The 17,401-nt window shown below is 35.8% G+C and overlaps 1 protein-coding gene across 1 annotated transcript in view; it reads left to right on the plus strand.

The window, feature by feature from the left end:
* The window catches only part of MAN1A2 (mannosidase, alpha, class 1A, member 2), a 208,234-nt gene that overhangs the window by 162,427 nt on the left and 28,406 nt on the right, over positions 1–17,401 (plus strand). The window contains exon 10 of the mRNA XM_006899582.1: positions 2,081–2,300. Within this exon, the coding sequence (XP_006899644.1) occupies positions 2,081–2,300 (220 nt within the window). The remainder of the gene's footprint in view (positions 1–2,080; positions 2,301–17,401) is intronic.

The following is a 17,401-nucleotide window of genomic DNA, read 5'->3' on the forward strand; positions in this document are numbered from 1 at the left end:
AGCACTCTAGTTGAACTTCTTCCATAACCGATTTGTTTGTTCTTTTGATAGACCATGCATTTAGTATTCACCAACAACACGATTCAAAGGCATCAGTTACTTGATTTTCCTCATTCACTGTCCAACTTTGAGAAGTATACTAAGCAATTTAAAATACCATGGCTTGGATCAGGGTTCAAGACCTTGATCTTTAAATTGACATCTTTGCTCTTTAGCACTTCAGAAAAGTCCTTGACAGCATATTTTCAAAAACATGTATTTTGATTTCTTGACTGCCATTACCAGAGTATTGATTGTGTATCCAAGTGCAATGAAATTATTGGCAACTTCAGTCTTTTCTCCATTTATCATGGTGTTGCCTATTGAATGATGAAGATTTTTGTTTTCTTGATGTTTACTCTCAATTGAAGGCCTTTATATCTTTAGTAAGTGCTTCAAGTCTTTTTCAGTTTCTGCAAGTGAAATTGTATCATCTGCATACCATGGGTTATTGATGGTCTTCCTCCAATTCTGAGGCCACATTCTTCTAGATATAGTCCAATTTCACAAATAATTTGCTCAGTATACAAATGTAATATATATGGAGAAAAGGATATACCTAGAATAGAGTGTCTCTTGGTTGTATCCAAAGGGATAGAGCCCTAAAAGTTTCACCTTTAAAATGAGAGATAAATGTTATTAGCTACTTCATGTTCTTTTTATATATATTTTAACATAAAATGTGAGTATTTGATAATGACAAGAGGAATAGAAGCATTTTCTAAATTATATAGATTGTTTTCTTTTCTTTTTCATGACACAGAATCCAAAAGAAATGCCTCAATTTGAGAAAAAATAATTTCCAACTAGATTTGGCACCACCTCCTGGTACCTTTGTCAGTTATTTTGTGAAGTGGCAAAGTAACATGGAATATTTGAGTTAATTAGAATTTTTTTATCATCCTAGGTATTTCTGCTATTCAGATTTTGTTTTATGTGATAAGTTATAAAGTGATAGGTTATAACTTAACATTATGATCTCAGTTGACTATTAAGCATTTCCTTTATATCAAGAAGATAAAACTTGTAATTAGTATCATCAAATTGACAAGTAATCCGTGATCCTCAGGCCTGATTTTGTTTTTGGTCAAACATTCTTCTAAGTGGTATAACACTGGGCTATCCATATGCTGTAAAGAGGTAACTCATAGTTGCTGTGATACTAAACACTGTGACACTGATGTGTCAGATTCGATAATGGTTACCCATGGTGGACAGTGTTTGGTGAAGCTCCCTGATTAATACAAACTTGAAAGCAGGAGTGGCATCCACTTCCGAAATAGCTTGCCTCCGGAAGCTCTATGAACTTGGAGAAACAGTGAAAGTTATATAGGTGTTTAGGTATTTCGTTTATAGGGTCACTCTGAGTTGTCTACATCTTGATGCCACTTAACAACAATAACAACATTGTATGTATGTATGTATGTATGTATGTAGATTTATCTTACAGAAAGGTAATCTTTAACTAAGTCTCATTTTCATCCTGTGTTGTTATAATAGAGATCATTGTATTCAATTTAGGTCATAGGAAGCTTAGATACAACCTCTAGAACTTATTAACAACAATCAACTTGATTAACAGTTAGCTTGAGCATAATAATTGAGAAATTATAAGGATAGTGCAGAACCAGGCAGACAGAGTTTTGATATATTGTTCATCGGATCTCTGTGAGTAGTAGTCAACTCTGTGACACCTAACAATAGCAAATATCTAATTGTCTCTAGAAAAGATACTTCAGTGCAGAATGTTATTACCAAACCCAACCCATTATCAGTGAATTGAGTCTAACTCAAAGCAGTCCTCCATCGAGTTCCCAAGGCTGTAAATCTTATGGAAAGAGGCTGCCTGTCTTTCACCTGCAAAACTCTCAGTGGGTTCCAACTGCTGATTGTTGTTTAGCAGCTTGACACATTATTTACTATGTCACCAGTGCTCCTTATCTTATTACTGACATATTACTATATTTGAAAGGGTACAGGAAGTTTAAATACCCTTTGTTTGCTTCTAACATTTTGAAAAATCAATGTTTTCTTATTATAGGCTATAGAAAAACATCTTATTAAGAAGTCTCGTGGAGGTCTTACCTTTATTGGAGAATGGAAGAATGGTCACTTGGAAAAGAAGATGGGGCATTTGGCTTGCTTTGCAGGGGGAATGTTTGCACTGGGAGCAGATGGTTCCAGAATGGATAAAGCTGGACATTATTTAGAACTTGGAGCAGAAATTGCACGTACCTGTCATGAGTCGTATGATAGAACTGGTAAGAATTTTAATAAACCAAATTACTTAGTCTAAAATAACCTCAAAGTTAAATATGTGCCCAGGAATTAAAAGGGAAACATGTAATCATTTTCACATCAACAAAGGTAAACACAGTAAATAATTTTTTAAACTGTAATGAGAACTTGAATTTCTATTCTAGAAATTTTTTCTTGTACTAGATTTTGAGGTTTTATTTTTTTAGTTAATTTTTTGTTTGTTCTTAATTCTGAATTTTAAAAGCATAAAATTCACCAGTTGGTGAAGTAGATAGAATTATTTTTTCTAAATGAATAAAAATTAATTTTAGCTGTTCATTTCAACTTTCATAGGATCAGATTGAGTTATGAAAACACAAAATTGACTGATTTAGGTTACACTGACATGCTTGTCCTCTTGTGAAACTAAAATACTCAAACGATAACAATAGTTATCTTGAATTGTTTAATCCATATGACTAGTAGTTTAATGGTTCAGTAATTTTTTAACTGGTTTGTCATTTTAAAGAACAAAAAATCCTGTGAGGTTGCTTAGAGGGTTGGGTTTGGGTTGTTCTAAATATCTTGGAAAATGAGATGATTTCTAACAGGGAACAAATTGGTTTTTGAAAGCAGCAAAATCTTTTCTGTATAAAGAAGGGTACACCTAACAGTCATAAAGATACGGTATCAATTTAGTATTAAAAGCTTTTGTAAAGAGGAGATAGTTGGGGGCAGGAGGGAGTCTTAAAAGATTCCCAAAGGGGCTAAAGAATTGAGAAACACTGAGTTGGATGTCAAGTTCTCTCTGGCTTTAATAATGAAGAGCACATTTGGCATTTCTCAAACTAAAAGTCCTGAAGAAAGGATGCAAACTTTTAATTGCAAGAGTAAAGGATTCTATGGACAAAATATTCAGTGACACACAGAGCATCAAGAAAAGATGAAATATACAAAGTCACTGTACCAAAAACAATTGGTCAGTCCTCTGCCATTTCAGGAAATTTCATATGATTAAGAACCAATGATACTGAAGACAGCAAAAGTGGAGATACTTCAACAGATTTCTGCTCTGAACATCCTAACTCAAATTTGGAGGGTCAACAAATTGGAAGAAATTCGTATTTGTGCTCATTTTTTTTTCAAGGAAAAAAATTATAATCCAACAGAATGAAATGATACAAAGTATTAATTTCATGTACAAGTAAAATCTTGCTGAGGTAAAAACAATGAGAAGAATACATTGTCTGGAACATATAGAAGGTCAAACTTGATTTAGAAGAATTGATGTAAAGCAAGGAAAATCAATGCTGACATCATGTGGATCTTGGTTAAAAACAATATCAGTAAGATTTTTGTTTATGTTTTCTTGATTATGCAAAGGCATTTGACTGTGTGGATCATAATAAATTATGGATAAGATTGAGAAGAATGTGAATTGTAGAAAATTTATTGTGTTTGTATGGAATCTTAGACAAAAAAAAAACCCTGTCATTCAGACAAAACAAAAGTATACTGTATTGTTTAAAAATCAGCAAAAGTGTGCGTTAGAACTGAATTCTTTCACATACCTACTCAGTTTGTGTGCTGAGCAAATAATCTGGAAAGCTGGACTACTACAAAATGTGGCATCAGGATTGGAGGAAGGCTCATCAACAATCTTTGATATGCAGATGACACAGCCTTGTTTTCAGAAAGCAAGAAGTGATGCTCAAAGACGGTAGCTTTCAGCAATGATTACTCTTCAACATGTAGAAAATTTTTAAAATCTCACAACTAGACCAATGAGCAACCTCTTGGTAAATGGTGAAAAGGTTGAAGTTGAGAAGGATTTCATTTTACTTGAATCCATAGTCAACACTCACAGAAGCAGCAGTCAGGAAATCAAATGATATGTATCTGTTGCTACAGGCATCTTTAGAGTGCTAAGAACAGAGATGTCAGTTTAAGTTGTGTGTGTCCTGAGCTATAGTACTTTCAGTTGCTCCATACGAATGCGAAAGTTGAATACTGAATAAAGAAAACCAAAAAAGAATGGATACCTTTGAATTGTGCTATTAACAATGAGTATTGAATATACTATGGATGACCCAAAGAAAAAGCAAATCTATTTTGGAAGAAGTGTAGCCAAAGTGCTTTTTAGAAATGAATGGTAACACTTTGACTCATATACTTTTTGTGTGTTGTTAAGAGGGGGCCAGTCCTAGAGAAGGACATCATGATTTGTAAAAGTAAAGAGCAAAAAAGAGGAATAGCTTCAGTGAGGTGGATTGACACAGGGGCTTAAGCACAGCAGAGATCGTGAGGATGGCACAGGATTGCTTGTAGTACTGTTACAGAACACCTGGATGGCACCGAACCATGCAACATATAAAAGCTCTGGTAATGAGTTCCCTATCTGAGGGATATATTAAAATAGGTAAATCTGCTGCCTAGGAGAGCATCTTGTTGGGTGCCTTTAACGCAGTTCTGACTTAGAGCAACATGGTACACAGCAGAACCAAGCACTGCCTGGTTTTACACCATCCTCACAATCATTGCTATGCTGTTTGAATCCATAGTCATAGCCAGTGTGTCAATTCATTTCATTGAGCATCTTCCTCCTTTTCTTTGCTTGACCCCTCTGTTACCCCATGATGTCCTCCTCCCTGGACTGGTCCTTCTGATAGCGTGTCAAAAGTACATGGGATAGTTTTTTTCCAGGCTTGCTTCAAATGAGCATTGTGACTGCATTTCTTCCAAAGCAGACGTGCATTCTTTCTCTCTCTTCCTCCCTCCCTTTCTCCCCCCTCTCTTTTTCTCTCTTGCTGTCTCTCTTTTTCTCGCTGTCTCTTACTTGCTCGCTCGCTCTTGCTCTCTCCCCTCCACCCTTTGCCTCTGTCCCTCCCTTCCGTACTGTCTGTGTGTCTGTCTTTCTCTCTGTCTCCCTCCCCGCTTCAGTTGAGTTTCCAAGGGACTGTGAATTGCACAGGAAGAGATTGGCCATCTTCCTATCACAGAACTGCTGGTGAATTCAAAACACTAGGTAGGCACAGCTTTTGGGATAGCAGGGAAACTCCCTATAAGCAGTCCATGGTATATTTAATATTCTTTGTCTGTATCATAATTCAGATGTATCAGTTGTTCTTTATTCTTTCCTCTTCATTGTCCAGCTTTCTCATGGTTATGAAATGATTGAAAATACCATGATGTGGGTCAGACACAACATAAAGTAATCATATCTTTTCTTTGTAATATTTTGAAAAGGACTTTTGTAACATGAAAATCTTTTGTCCAATGCAAATCATCTGATTTCATGACTGCTGCTTCTATGGCTATTGATTGTGGCCAAGTAAAATGAAATCCTTGACAACTTCAGTATTTTCTCCATTAATCATGATGTTGCTTATTGGTCCAGTTGTGAGGATTTTTATTTTCTTTTTGTTTAGATGTAATCCATACTGAAGGCTGCAGTTTTTGATCTTCATCAGTAAGTGCTTCAAGTCTTCTTCAGTTTCAGCAAGCCAGGATGTGCCATCTGCATATCACAGGTTATCAATAAAGTGTTTCTCCAATCCTAATCATGTGTTGTTCCTCATAAACCCACTGGTGTATAGTGCAGCTAAGTTTATATTATAACGTTAATGTTATGTAATAACAAGTACATAGATACATATATAGCCAAAATTAGTAAAATACTGAGAATTAGAATGACTATTCAGTATTTATATGAAAGCTTGTCATAACAAAGCTTATTGTTACAGAATTTAAAAAATAATAAAAAAATTTTAAAGAAGTTTTAGTTTTACAGAAATGTTGAGCAGAAAGTACATACTATTGTGTTATGTGCTGTCGAGTTGCCTGCGACTCATAGTGACCCTACATACAACAGCCCTAAACCCTGCTCTGTCCTGTGCCAATTTTACTGCCTCTGACACATTACTGCCCCCCCCAATTATCCCAGTCACTGAATTAATCCATCTCATCAAGAGTCTTCCTCTCCTGTGCTGTCCCTCTACTCTCCCAAGCATGACATCCCTTTCTAAGGACTGGTCCCACCTTGCAACATGTGCAAAGTAGGTCAGTCACATGAACCTTCAGAACCTTTACATTTAAGGAGCAGCCTGGTTTCGCCTTCTCTAGGACAAACCTATTTGTTTTCTTAGCTGTCCATGGGATATTTAGCACTCTTATCCAGCATCACAGCTCAAAGGCATCAATTTTCCTTCTATCATCGCTAGTCATTGTCCAGCTTTCTGATGAATATCAGGTAATTTCAGAGACCATGGCCTGTGTCAGGTACACCATAAGACTTTGTTAATCCTGTGGTATCTTTGTAAAAACTGATGAAGTAATGCTGGCCCAATATTATTAACTTAAGATCCAAATTTATTTGAGGTTTATTCTTTGTGTTCTGCATCCCTGTGGGATTTAGATTTTGTGAAGTGCATGATGCCATTTATCCACCATTACAGTGTCATACAGAATAGTTTCACTGTCCTAAATATGATGTTTTACCCTATGTAACTTCAGCATAACTCTGTCCTCTGATAAACACTGACCTTTCTGCTTTCTCTATAGATAGCTTTGTTTAGAATGTCATATAATTAGAATCATATAATAATGGAAATTTTGCAAATTTATTTATTTAGCAGTGTGGCTTTTAAATTTTCGCTTCTTTTTTTTATTGATAGCTGAATAATATACCATTCTGTGGATATATCATTGCTTGTTTGTACATTCATCTGTTAAAGGACATCTAATGAACAGAACTAATTAGTGTGCAAATTTTCATATGGACATAAGTTTTAAACTCATTTAGATAAATAGGAGTATTCTTGTTGCATAATATGGGAAAACTATGGTGGTTTCTTTGAATTTTAACATTGGCTAAGAACACTCAGTATACCACGGATTGCTGAAAGAATGAATGAATTTGTCTTAGAAGAGTTACAGCCTTAGAAGTGAGAATGGTGAGACTGTCTCACATGCTTTTGGTGTGTTGTTAGGAGTCTTTATTCTTTGAGTTAGCAGATCAGCTCTCCACAGACTAGGCCACCATGACTAAACCGTCCTTGGAAAGAGAGATCATACTTGGAAATATGGAGGGTTAGAGAAGGCGACAAACACCAATGAGATGGTTTCAACAATAAAAGTGCAGTAGTAGAGACTGTAAAGATGATTCAAGATCAGGCGGCATTTTCTTTCTGAGGTCCCTGAATCAGCCATCTCAATGGAACATAACCACAAAAATATATGTGTAGAGATACCTCACTGTTGAAATTTTTAATTCCCTAATTATATATGCTGTTAAGTGTTGTTTTATGCTTATTTGCCATCTATATGTATTCTTTCATGAAGTGTGTGTTCTAACCTTTTGCCCATTGTTTAACTGGTTTTTCTTTTATGTTGAGATTTTAGAATTTTTCTTGTGTCTTTGATATATGTCCTTTTTCAGTAGGTGTTTTGTACATATTTCTCCCCACTCTTTGGCTTGTTTTTTTATACTCTTAAGTGTCCTTTTCAGGGCAGAGTTTAGTAGTTCTAATGAAGTCCAACATAGTTTTCTTTGTGGATTGTGTGTTTGTTATTGCATTGTAAGATGTATTATTAAATCTAAAATCACTTCTTTTATCACTTCATATTATATCTTCTAGAAGTTCTATAACTTGTTATTCATATAGATCTCTGATCCATTTTGACATGATTTTTGTGAAATACATAGATTTTTGGAGTTTTTTCCTATTTAAAGTCTTCTAGTTTTCGGAATTTGTGATTTCATGTCTTCCATCAAGTTTGGATACCAACTGTTCAAATGTTTTAAAAATTATATGGTCTTCTCATTCTGCTGTTCTTTGAATTTCCCCCTGCCCCTTTTCAGATTTGGAAGTTTCTATTGATACATCTTTAAACTCATTTTTTCCTTTCTTGACTCTGTCCAATTTTTTAAAATTTTCAAAGTTGTTCTTTTATTTCTGTTGCAGTAGTTTTATAGTTTTATTTTTACCATTTCTTTTTGGTTCTTTGTAGCACATCCATCTCTCTACTTCAGACTCAAACTCATTGCCTTCAAAGTAAAATTGACTCACAGCTGACTCTCCAGTGAGTTTTTCAAAACTACAAATGACTCAAGAAGAGAGTGCTCATTTTTCTCTTACGGAACAACTGATGTTGACAGTGTAACTCATTATTGATTTATGCCACCAAAAAATTCTTAGTATTTTAGTTGCAAAATCACTGCTGTCTTTTGAGTCTGCTTCTCGTGTTTTGTCTCTTCACACTGCTTTTTGCAATTTTAACATGACTTTTAGTTTTGAAAGGAATACATAATGTATTTGGGAAAAGAAACTGAAGTAGGTAGTCTTTCAGTATTGGGTTCTCATGTTCAGCTGGCCAGGAATTTTATAGTTGTGATATCAAAGGCTAAACTTGCTTGTTCTTATCTTCCCTGTTGTCTTAGGATTTCTCTAGAAAATTTCTCTATAACTGAGCTCGAAAATTACAGTTCTTTTAACTGTTATCCTGTTTGTATGCAGAATCCTTATTATTGATATAATAATAATAATGAGTAAGCCAAGGGGAAACATTATGTAGCCCTTTAAGTATGTCTTAGTATTTTAGTGAGCCAGTCTCACCTTCATGAATACTTCTTTCTACTTCCTTCAGGTGAGATAGACTCAATAAGACTAGAATGTGATTATTTCCCTTCTTTCAGGTTGGTTCAACTTTGGGTAAAACCTAGATAGCTGGGATCTGTTAAAATATTGTGAATAAAATTTATTCCCTGCCTATAAGTGTTTCTCAGTGTTAGCCATAATTTTTATGAACCACACAATCATATACCTTTAACATAGTCATATACCTTTAACATAGTCAGTAAAACACAGATAAATTCTTTGTTTTCTCCGCTTTCAGCCAAGAATCATCTGACATGAGCAATGATATTACTGGTGCCACAGCTTCTTTTAAATCCAACTTGAACTTTTGATAGTTCTGTGTCAAAGTACTTTTCTAGCTGTTTTGAGATAATATTCAGCAAGATTTTACTTATGTGTGATATTAGTGTTATTGTTTGATAATTTCCACAATCTGTTAGATCACTTTTTGGAGAAGAAGAACAAAAAAGGAACTCTTCCAATCAGTTGGGCAGGTTGCTGTCTGTGCAGGCATTTGATTGTGTGGATCTTAACAAATTATGGCTAACATAGAGAAGAATGGGAATCCCAGACCACTTAATTGTGTCATGTGAAACCTATAGTGATACCAAAAAATTGTTCTCCAAACAGAGCAAGGGAACACTGCATGGTTTAAATCCAGAAAGGTGGGCATCAAAGTTGTATCCTTTCTGAGTACCTTTTTAATCTGTATACTGAGCAAATCATTTGTGAAACTGGGCCTTTTGAAGAATGTGCATCGGGATTGGAAGAAGACCTTATAACTTGTATTATGCAGATGATACAACCTTGCTTGCTGAAAGCAGGGAAGACTTGAAACATTTGCTGCAAAAGATTATAGATGATAGTCTTCAATAAGGATTACATCTCAACATCCAGAAAACAAGAGCCCTCAACACTAGGCCTGTCTATCGGCAACATCATGACAGATGGAAAAAAGATTGAAGTAGGAAACAATTTCATCTTGCTTGCATCAGTAATCAACAGATTTGGTATTAGCAATCAGGAAACCAAAAGATACATTGTGTTGGGAAAATCTGCTATTAAAGACCTCTCCAAGGTGCTCAGGAGCAGTGATGCTGGTTTAAAGTGCACCTGACTCAAACCATAGTCTTTTCAGGTATTTTCTATACTAATGAAAGTTGCGACTGTGAATAAGTATGACAGAAGAAGAATTGATGCCTTTGAGTTGTAGTGTTGAGATGTCGATTATCTCTTGGCCTGCCAACAAAGCAAACAAATGTGTCTTGGTGAAAGCACAATCAGAATGCTCCTTAGAGGCAAGAACTATGAAACTTTGCCTCAAAATCTTTGGGCTTGTTGTTAGAAGGGGACAGTCCTTAGGAACGGACAATTCTTGGGAAAATGGAGAGCCATTGTAGCAGGGGAAGACTTTCAACATGCTGGATCATTGCATTAAGTGTAGCAGTGGGCTTGTATATCAGGGATGGTGAGGATGGCACAGGATAGGGCAAGGTTAGGATCCATTGTTCATAGTATTTCCATGAGTCTTAATTGATTAAACTAACAACAACATCATAAGTAATTCATTGTATTAAATTCCTGTATTGTGTTCTGTCTTCATAATTTCATAAGAATATTGCTAATACTAATAAGACATTGCTGTAATAGTATGAAAAGAACATGTAAACTAGAATTCAGTATTCTTGATATTCTAGTGCCTCGTACTCAAAACTCATTGCTATCAAGTTGAAGCAGACTTACAGCTAGCTGACTCTCCAGTTAGTTTCAGCGGCTGTAAATTATACAGGAGGAGATGCTCATCTTTCTTCCACTGAACAGCTAGTAAATTTTTAACCTCCTGCCTTTGAGTTGGCAGCACAACTCTTCACCTACTAGCCACCAGGGCTCCCTAGTTGACATGAGTTATTACAGTTTGAACACACCCATAGTCACCTTGGAAAATTAGCCTGAAATTCTGCTTTGGAAAAGTCACAGCATGGAAAATATTATAGAACATTTCTTTGTATATGAAAAGGCCCCGTGAATCTTGATCAGCTTAGCAACAATTGTCAACTATTTACTATTCATGTATCCATGATCCTAAGGCAAGGAATACAACTTCCTAAATGTCAGTTAGGAGCGTTGATGGCGCAGTAATTACAGTTTGATTGTTCACTATATGGTTGACATTTGGAAACCCCTAACTTCTTCATGGGGGAACTATGTGCCATTTTGCTTCTATAAATATTTACAGCCTTAGAAACCAGTTTTCTGCTCCTTCCTTTAGTTGGCATAGAGTCAACAGCAGTGAGCTTTTTGGTTTTGAATTTCAATTGTTGTCTCAGCTATAAATTGGAATGATAATACCTGTAATGTTTTCCTTACATGATTGTTGTATGCAGTCTGTGGTTATTGCTGTCATTCTTGTTCAGATTAGCACTATTAGTGTTGGAGATAGATTAAACTGTGAACCTCCTCATGATGAACATTAGAGAACTACTATTTGGTTTGTGTCCTGTATTTTCAAACCTTTCACTGTTTTTATTTGTCTTTATTCTTAGTTTAGATAATTTAATTAAAAGTAAAATTTTAGTTTTGCTTACTTCCAACTAGATTATTAAAACCTCTGTAGTGTTTTGTAATAATTTTGCTATAATTTTTAGCTAGTATGTTTTAAAATCTCTACCTACCTCTCCTTAGTATTTATTATAGTTAAATTTACACTGAATTATTGATTTGAAATTTTGCTTCATATTTTTAATCTGAATTACAAATAACTATTAATTTAAAATTTGGGAATCTTGATAACTATTTTTCCTCATTTGTAAGCATTGCCTACCATATAATATTTACCTAAGTTGGTAGGAAACGTTGCTGAGTTTAGTCATAATACTGAATAGTAATTAATTCATTGGCAGTTCTGATTATTACTGTAGCCACATAGGTAGCTACAGTGATAAATAAAATATTTTTAACTTTTTTATGCTGTATTCTTCAGGGTAATTTTTTATGTGATTTGAGTGAAATTTTACACAGTAAATTCCATCCTGCCATTTGTATACCTTTTGTTTTATGACAGTAATTAAAATCCCCTCACTCTAATGGCACTCTTCCCACTTCTACACTGTGATACTTGTTTCCATTCATCATACTAACTATTCTCATTTGCCTCTGAGTGTTAGCCCTAGGTAAATGCTGCCCTTTTGATTTTGTATGGTTGATGTTCTAAGTGTAAGTACCTTTCTATCAGTACTGTTCACCTTAGAAGCTGGTCATTTTTTGACTGAAAGTTGAGCTGCAGAGGTGATTTCAATTTTAACCTTGAATGAAATAGATACTTTAGCATATTCTGAGGCATAATACAGAAGTGGTGCAAATTTGATAGATTCTGACTCGCAATGACCTTACAAGACAAAGTATCACAGTTGTGTAGTGTTCCAAGGCTGTTAGGAGACTGTCATATATTTCTTAAAAAGCAGCTGGGGAGTTCAGACTACCAAATTTTGGTAAGTGCTTGAACACTGAAATGATAGCACCACCAAATCAGAGATTAAATTTCTACAATACTTTCTTTTCACTGGGTTTTTAGATTAAATATTCTGTGATTCTCATTCTTCTCAGTGTTAGCCATAATTTGTTATGATCAACAGTCACATTTCTTTGTTGTTGTTATGTACTGTCAAGTCACCTGTGACTCGAGCAACCCAATCCACAGTAACTCTGAACCCTGTCCTGTCCTGAGCCAGTCTCACTGTCTCCAATACACCTACCCCCGTTGCCCTGGCTACTGTGTCAATCCATCTCATCTGGGATCTTCCTCTCCTGCACTTCTCCTTCACGCTTCCAAGCATGATGTCCCTCCCCAAGGACTGGCCCCTCCTGTCCATGTGCCCAAAGTATGTGAGATGAAGCACTCAATATCCCAATGGACTCAATGAAGAACAAACAAATATATCTTGGAAAAGGTGCAGTCAGAGTGCTCCTTGGCGGCATGGATGGTAAAGCTTCATCTCATACTTTGGACTTTATACTAAGAAAGGGACATCATTCTAGGAGAAGTACAGGATCAGCAAAAGAAAAGACTCTTAAGGAGATGGATTGACAGAGTGATAACAGCAGTGGACTCAAGTATGGGTGCAGGATAGGACAGGCTGTATATCTGTTCATAGCACTTCTATGAGTTGTACTGGACTCTGGCTTGTAACAACAAAAAATACTCCTTCTGCTTTTGCTTTTGTGGAAATTTTTTTCTTGACTCAAAAGTACTTCTTTCTCAATCTTTCCAGATTCTGCCTTGGAATACTTCTACAAACTGCATTTTTCTGACTTAGCAAACTAATTTATGCTACCTTTGGTCGTTCCTTTTATTAATATTGATTGTAGTAATTTTCCATAGTAAACTTAGTGTAGACAGCAGGTACCCTAATACTACTTAAAAGGTGATAGTTTAAACATACTCAAAGACTCCTTGAGATACAGGCCTACTAGTCTGCTTCTGAAACATCACATCCTTCAGTCCACCTGGAGCAATTCTATTTTACAATTATAGTCACTAGGAATCAGCAGCAGCCCAAAAGCAACTAACAGCAGCACTAACTTTTATCACATTTTGTGTTTTACTATAATTTGTGCACTTCTTTTTTCTTTATACTATATGGTTTTTATATCTACTAGAATTATTTTTTAGGGAACTGTGGTGGCTTAGCCTGTAGAGAGTTGTGCATCTACCCTGTGGGTTGTACATCTCTGATGGCTCAAAGTCACCTGTGGCTCCAAGGAAGAAAGATGGATAGTTTGCCGCCATGCATTTTACAGCCTCAGAGAACTGTTGGAGGGAAGGCTGTGATTCAATTTTAGCACAATAGCAATGAGAATGAGGAAATAAATAAGGAATTTTTAAGTCTGGCACAAAATTATTTTTCAATAAATTTTTATTTTTCAGAATACTTATTTTTCCTATTATAAATTAAATATCAAATAAGAATAGAAAATTAGGGATAAGGAATGGAAATAGGTGTAAAGTAGAATGTTAGGGAAAAAATTTTGCTATAATTTTTTAAACAAAAGAGCACATAAGAGAATTATCTTTCAGAAGCATAAGAGCCATGGTTTGGCCAAATAATGGATGTGCTATCTATATAATGTCTTTGACCATGACCATATTTTCCCACTTCCTATCTATCTTCTTTTTGCATTCTAGTCACCAGTTATTAATGCATTTTTATTACATACTTAATCAGTTTCAGGCTGCAGAAATTGATAGAATTCCACCATCTCTTCATTTTTAGTTTTGTGACTGCTGCATATATTTGCAACAATCTGTATGCAGAGCAGATCATTTTTGCTAGGAGGGGCTATTCCTTGGAGGATAGGATGCTGGGAAGGGTGGAGGGTCAGCAAAGCAGAAGACGACCCTTAACCAGGAGGATTGACCTGCTGGAAGGTTAGCTATGGGTTGATTCCAACACGACGATACTTAACAACAACCACATTAATAATACATTTATGCTAATAGATTTATTTACCTTGAATTGGAATTTTATCTGGTTTTTTATCTTCATTTGTTTGAGTCTAGAATTGGCAGTCATTTGTACAAAAAGCAGGGAGATTATTTTTTTTAATATGTCAATAAAGGCAATCTGTAAATTCACCAACTGTTCACAGAATAAATGTGTTATTTACCTTGTTTGAAAAGTTGTAAATGACCAATAAACAAATTGTAAATTTTTAAAACTTTTTTATTAATTTCAATGAAAATTTACAGAGACTTTGGATTTCCATTCATTCATTGTTGCACTTTTATCCCCTCCCAACCCTCCTTCTGCCCAGTACACTCCCCTCTTGGAAAAGTAAAAGAAAAAATTCTTTCATTGTTTTACAGTCCCTCCCACCAGGTCCACTCCACTGCGCAGCCTTTGCTCTGGACAAAAATGCCTAATCACATATCCCTTTTAAATAGTTTTCTCCCTCATCTGTTTCAATGCAGTATACATTATTTAACCCGTCTTTCTCAGTCTCACTGTTTTACAACAGTGGCACCATGCAATATTTGTCCCTTTGTGACTGAGGTACTTCACTCTGCATAATGTCCTCCAGGGTCACCCATTTTGAATTATATTGCACGAGTTCCTTGTTTTTCAATGCAGCGTAGTATTCCATTGTGTGAGTATACCACAGCTTCTCTATCCATTTGTTTGTTGATGGGACAAATTGTAATTTTTAAAAGAAGTGTTTTTAAAAAGAAATTTAAAATATTATCATGCATTAAATTTATATTCTGATCCAGATTCTCTTTATCAGTCTAAAAGAATTTAGTACTTAATTTAAAACTAGCATTTAAGATTAAGGTTGAAAATTTTCTCTAATCACCTTGTAGCACTTTAAGAGATTTTGTAAGGAAAACATAATATAGACACAGTTACCCATGTTAATGTTTTGTTGGATTGCTCCCTTCATGCTTATGATGTTTGATTTATAGAATTATTTTTAAAGTATTTATTGAACAATAAATCTTATTTTCCTTATGGCAGACTTTGTCTATAACCTGAATACAGATTACGTTACATAATACCAATTGACAATTTAACAGTTACTCCTAATACCAGATTCCTTTGAGAATGCACACATGAAGTTTTATATTCAATTTTGGAGCTTCTTGGACACAAGCTTATGCTTTTCTGGGTAGGATCTTGCTTAACTTGCACTTGGTTATTCAAGATTTAGTAGTCAAGACCTGTGGTTACTAACTCCTGGATCACATCTTTTACTTTTAATAAACTCTCGGCACTCATTTTTGGTTTTCCATTCTGATTTGAGTTTTAACTGGAGACTGAAGTAAGGAAGACTTCATTTTCACCTCCTTTGTGTAATGCTCAATTTGGCCACACCAGTATATGTCATGCCAGCAGCTGTGGTATGATTTTATTCTTGTACCACTTTTCTTTCCTGAAAATACATAAAAATATCCCTGTTCCTTAAAGAAAGAGACTTTGAAACTATTTTAAACTTTACCACCAATGCAACCCAGTAGAAAAAAAGGTAATTGAGAGAGAATGGTCATTGAATGTAACCTACAACATACCAGTGGAAAATGACCTTATTTGTCCAGATATAGGTCCAACTAGATGTGTAATTAGAGAGAATTCTTTAAAAGCCTTTTCATAAGCTGCTGTATTCCAACTTGAATATAAAAAAAAAGTATGTAATATTGAACTATGTGTCTAATAGCCAATTCAAGTTGATAAATGGGAAGTAACTGATTACATTCTTTGTAACAGTGATAGGCTATTTTAATCTCTTTTTGTATTATGGTGTTGGTGAAGAATATTGTTGTTGTTATGTACCATCGAGTCACTTGCGACTCATAGCGACCCTCTGTACAACAGCCCTAAACTCTGCTCTATCCTGTGCCAATCACACTGCCTCCGACACACCCATCCCTATTACCCCAGTCACTGAATCAATCCACTGCATAGAGGGTCTTCCCCTCTTGTGCCGTCCCTCGACCCTACCAAGCATGATGTCCCTCTCCAAGGACCTGTCCCTCCTTACAACATGTCCAAAGTATGTCAAACGAAGCCCCAGAATCCTTGCCTCCAAGGAGCAACCTGGTTTAACCCTCCCCAGAATGAATCTGTTTGTTTTCTTGGTAGACCATGGTACATTCAGTACTCTTCTCCAGCACCACAGCTCAAAGGCATCAATTCTCCTTCTGTCCTCCCTAGTCATTGTCCAACTCTCTGATGCATAACAAGTGATTGCAAAGACCGTAGCCTGTATCAGACGCACCTTAGTCTCCAGAGTGACACCATTTGCTCTTGAGTACTTTAGAGAAGTCCTTAACAGCATACTTTCCCATCGCAATACATTTTTTTATTTCCTGGCTACTGGTGCCAAGAGTGTTGACCATAATGGAATTAGTTGGATTTTGGAAAGTGGGTTCTTTTGTTTTGGTTGAGGATCGGGTGTGGACTGTTTGGTTGTTTTTTATTTTGTTCCCAGTCAAGTGTGAGCTGATTGGATTTAGCTAGCAGTGAGCTATGGGCTGGATATTTAGAGTCAGTCAGGAACTGGTGGGCAGGACTTTGTATTTAAAAGTACATTGGGCCCTTGAGCCTGCCGCCCTTGGACTTTATGTTAATTGTGTTTGGGATGAACATTCTTCTAAGGGGTATAGCACTAGTCTGTCAACTTGCTATACTAAGGTAACTTGGGGTTGCTGTGATGCTGGATTATTAACATGTTGGACAGTGTTGGTGGAGCTCCCAGATTAAGACAGGCTTGGAAGCAGGACTGGCATCCACTTCCTAAACAGTATATGCCTCTGGAAATTCAGTGAACTTAGAGAAATATGATAGTTATATAGAGTTGAAATCTTTTATTCATAGGGTCTCTGTGAGTTGTGCTCAATTTGATGGCACTTCACAACAACAACAATAACAATATTCTCTCTTGGAGAAAGCACAGTCAGGTTGCTCGTTAGGGACAATGATGGTGAACCTTTATCT

Source organism: Elephantulus edwardii, unplaced genomic scaffold, assembly GCF_000299155.1.
Source record: "Elephantulus edwardii isolate Elephantulus edwardi_28Jun2011 unplaced genomic scaffold, EleEdw1.0 scaffold00262, whole genome shotgun sequence".
In the NCBI taxonomy this organism is placed as follows: Eukaryota; Metazoa; Chordata; class Mammalia; order Macroscelidea; family Macroscelididae; genus Elephantulus; species Elephantulus edwardii.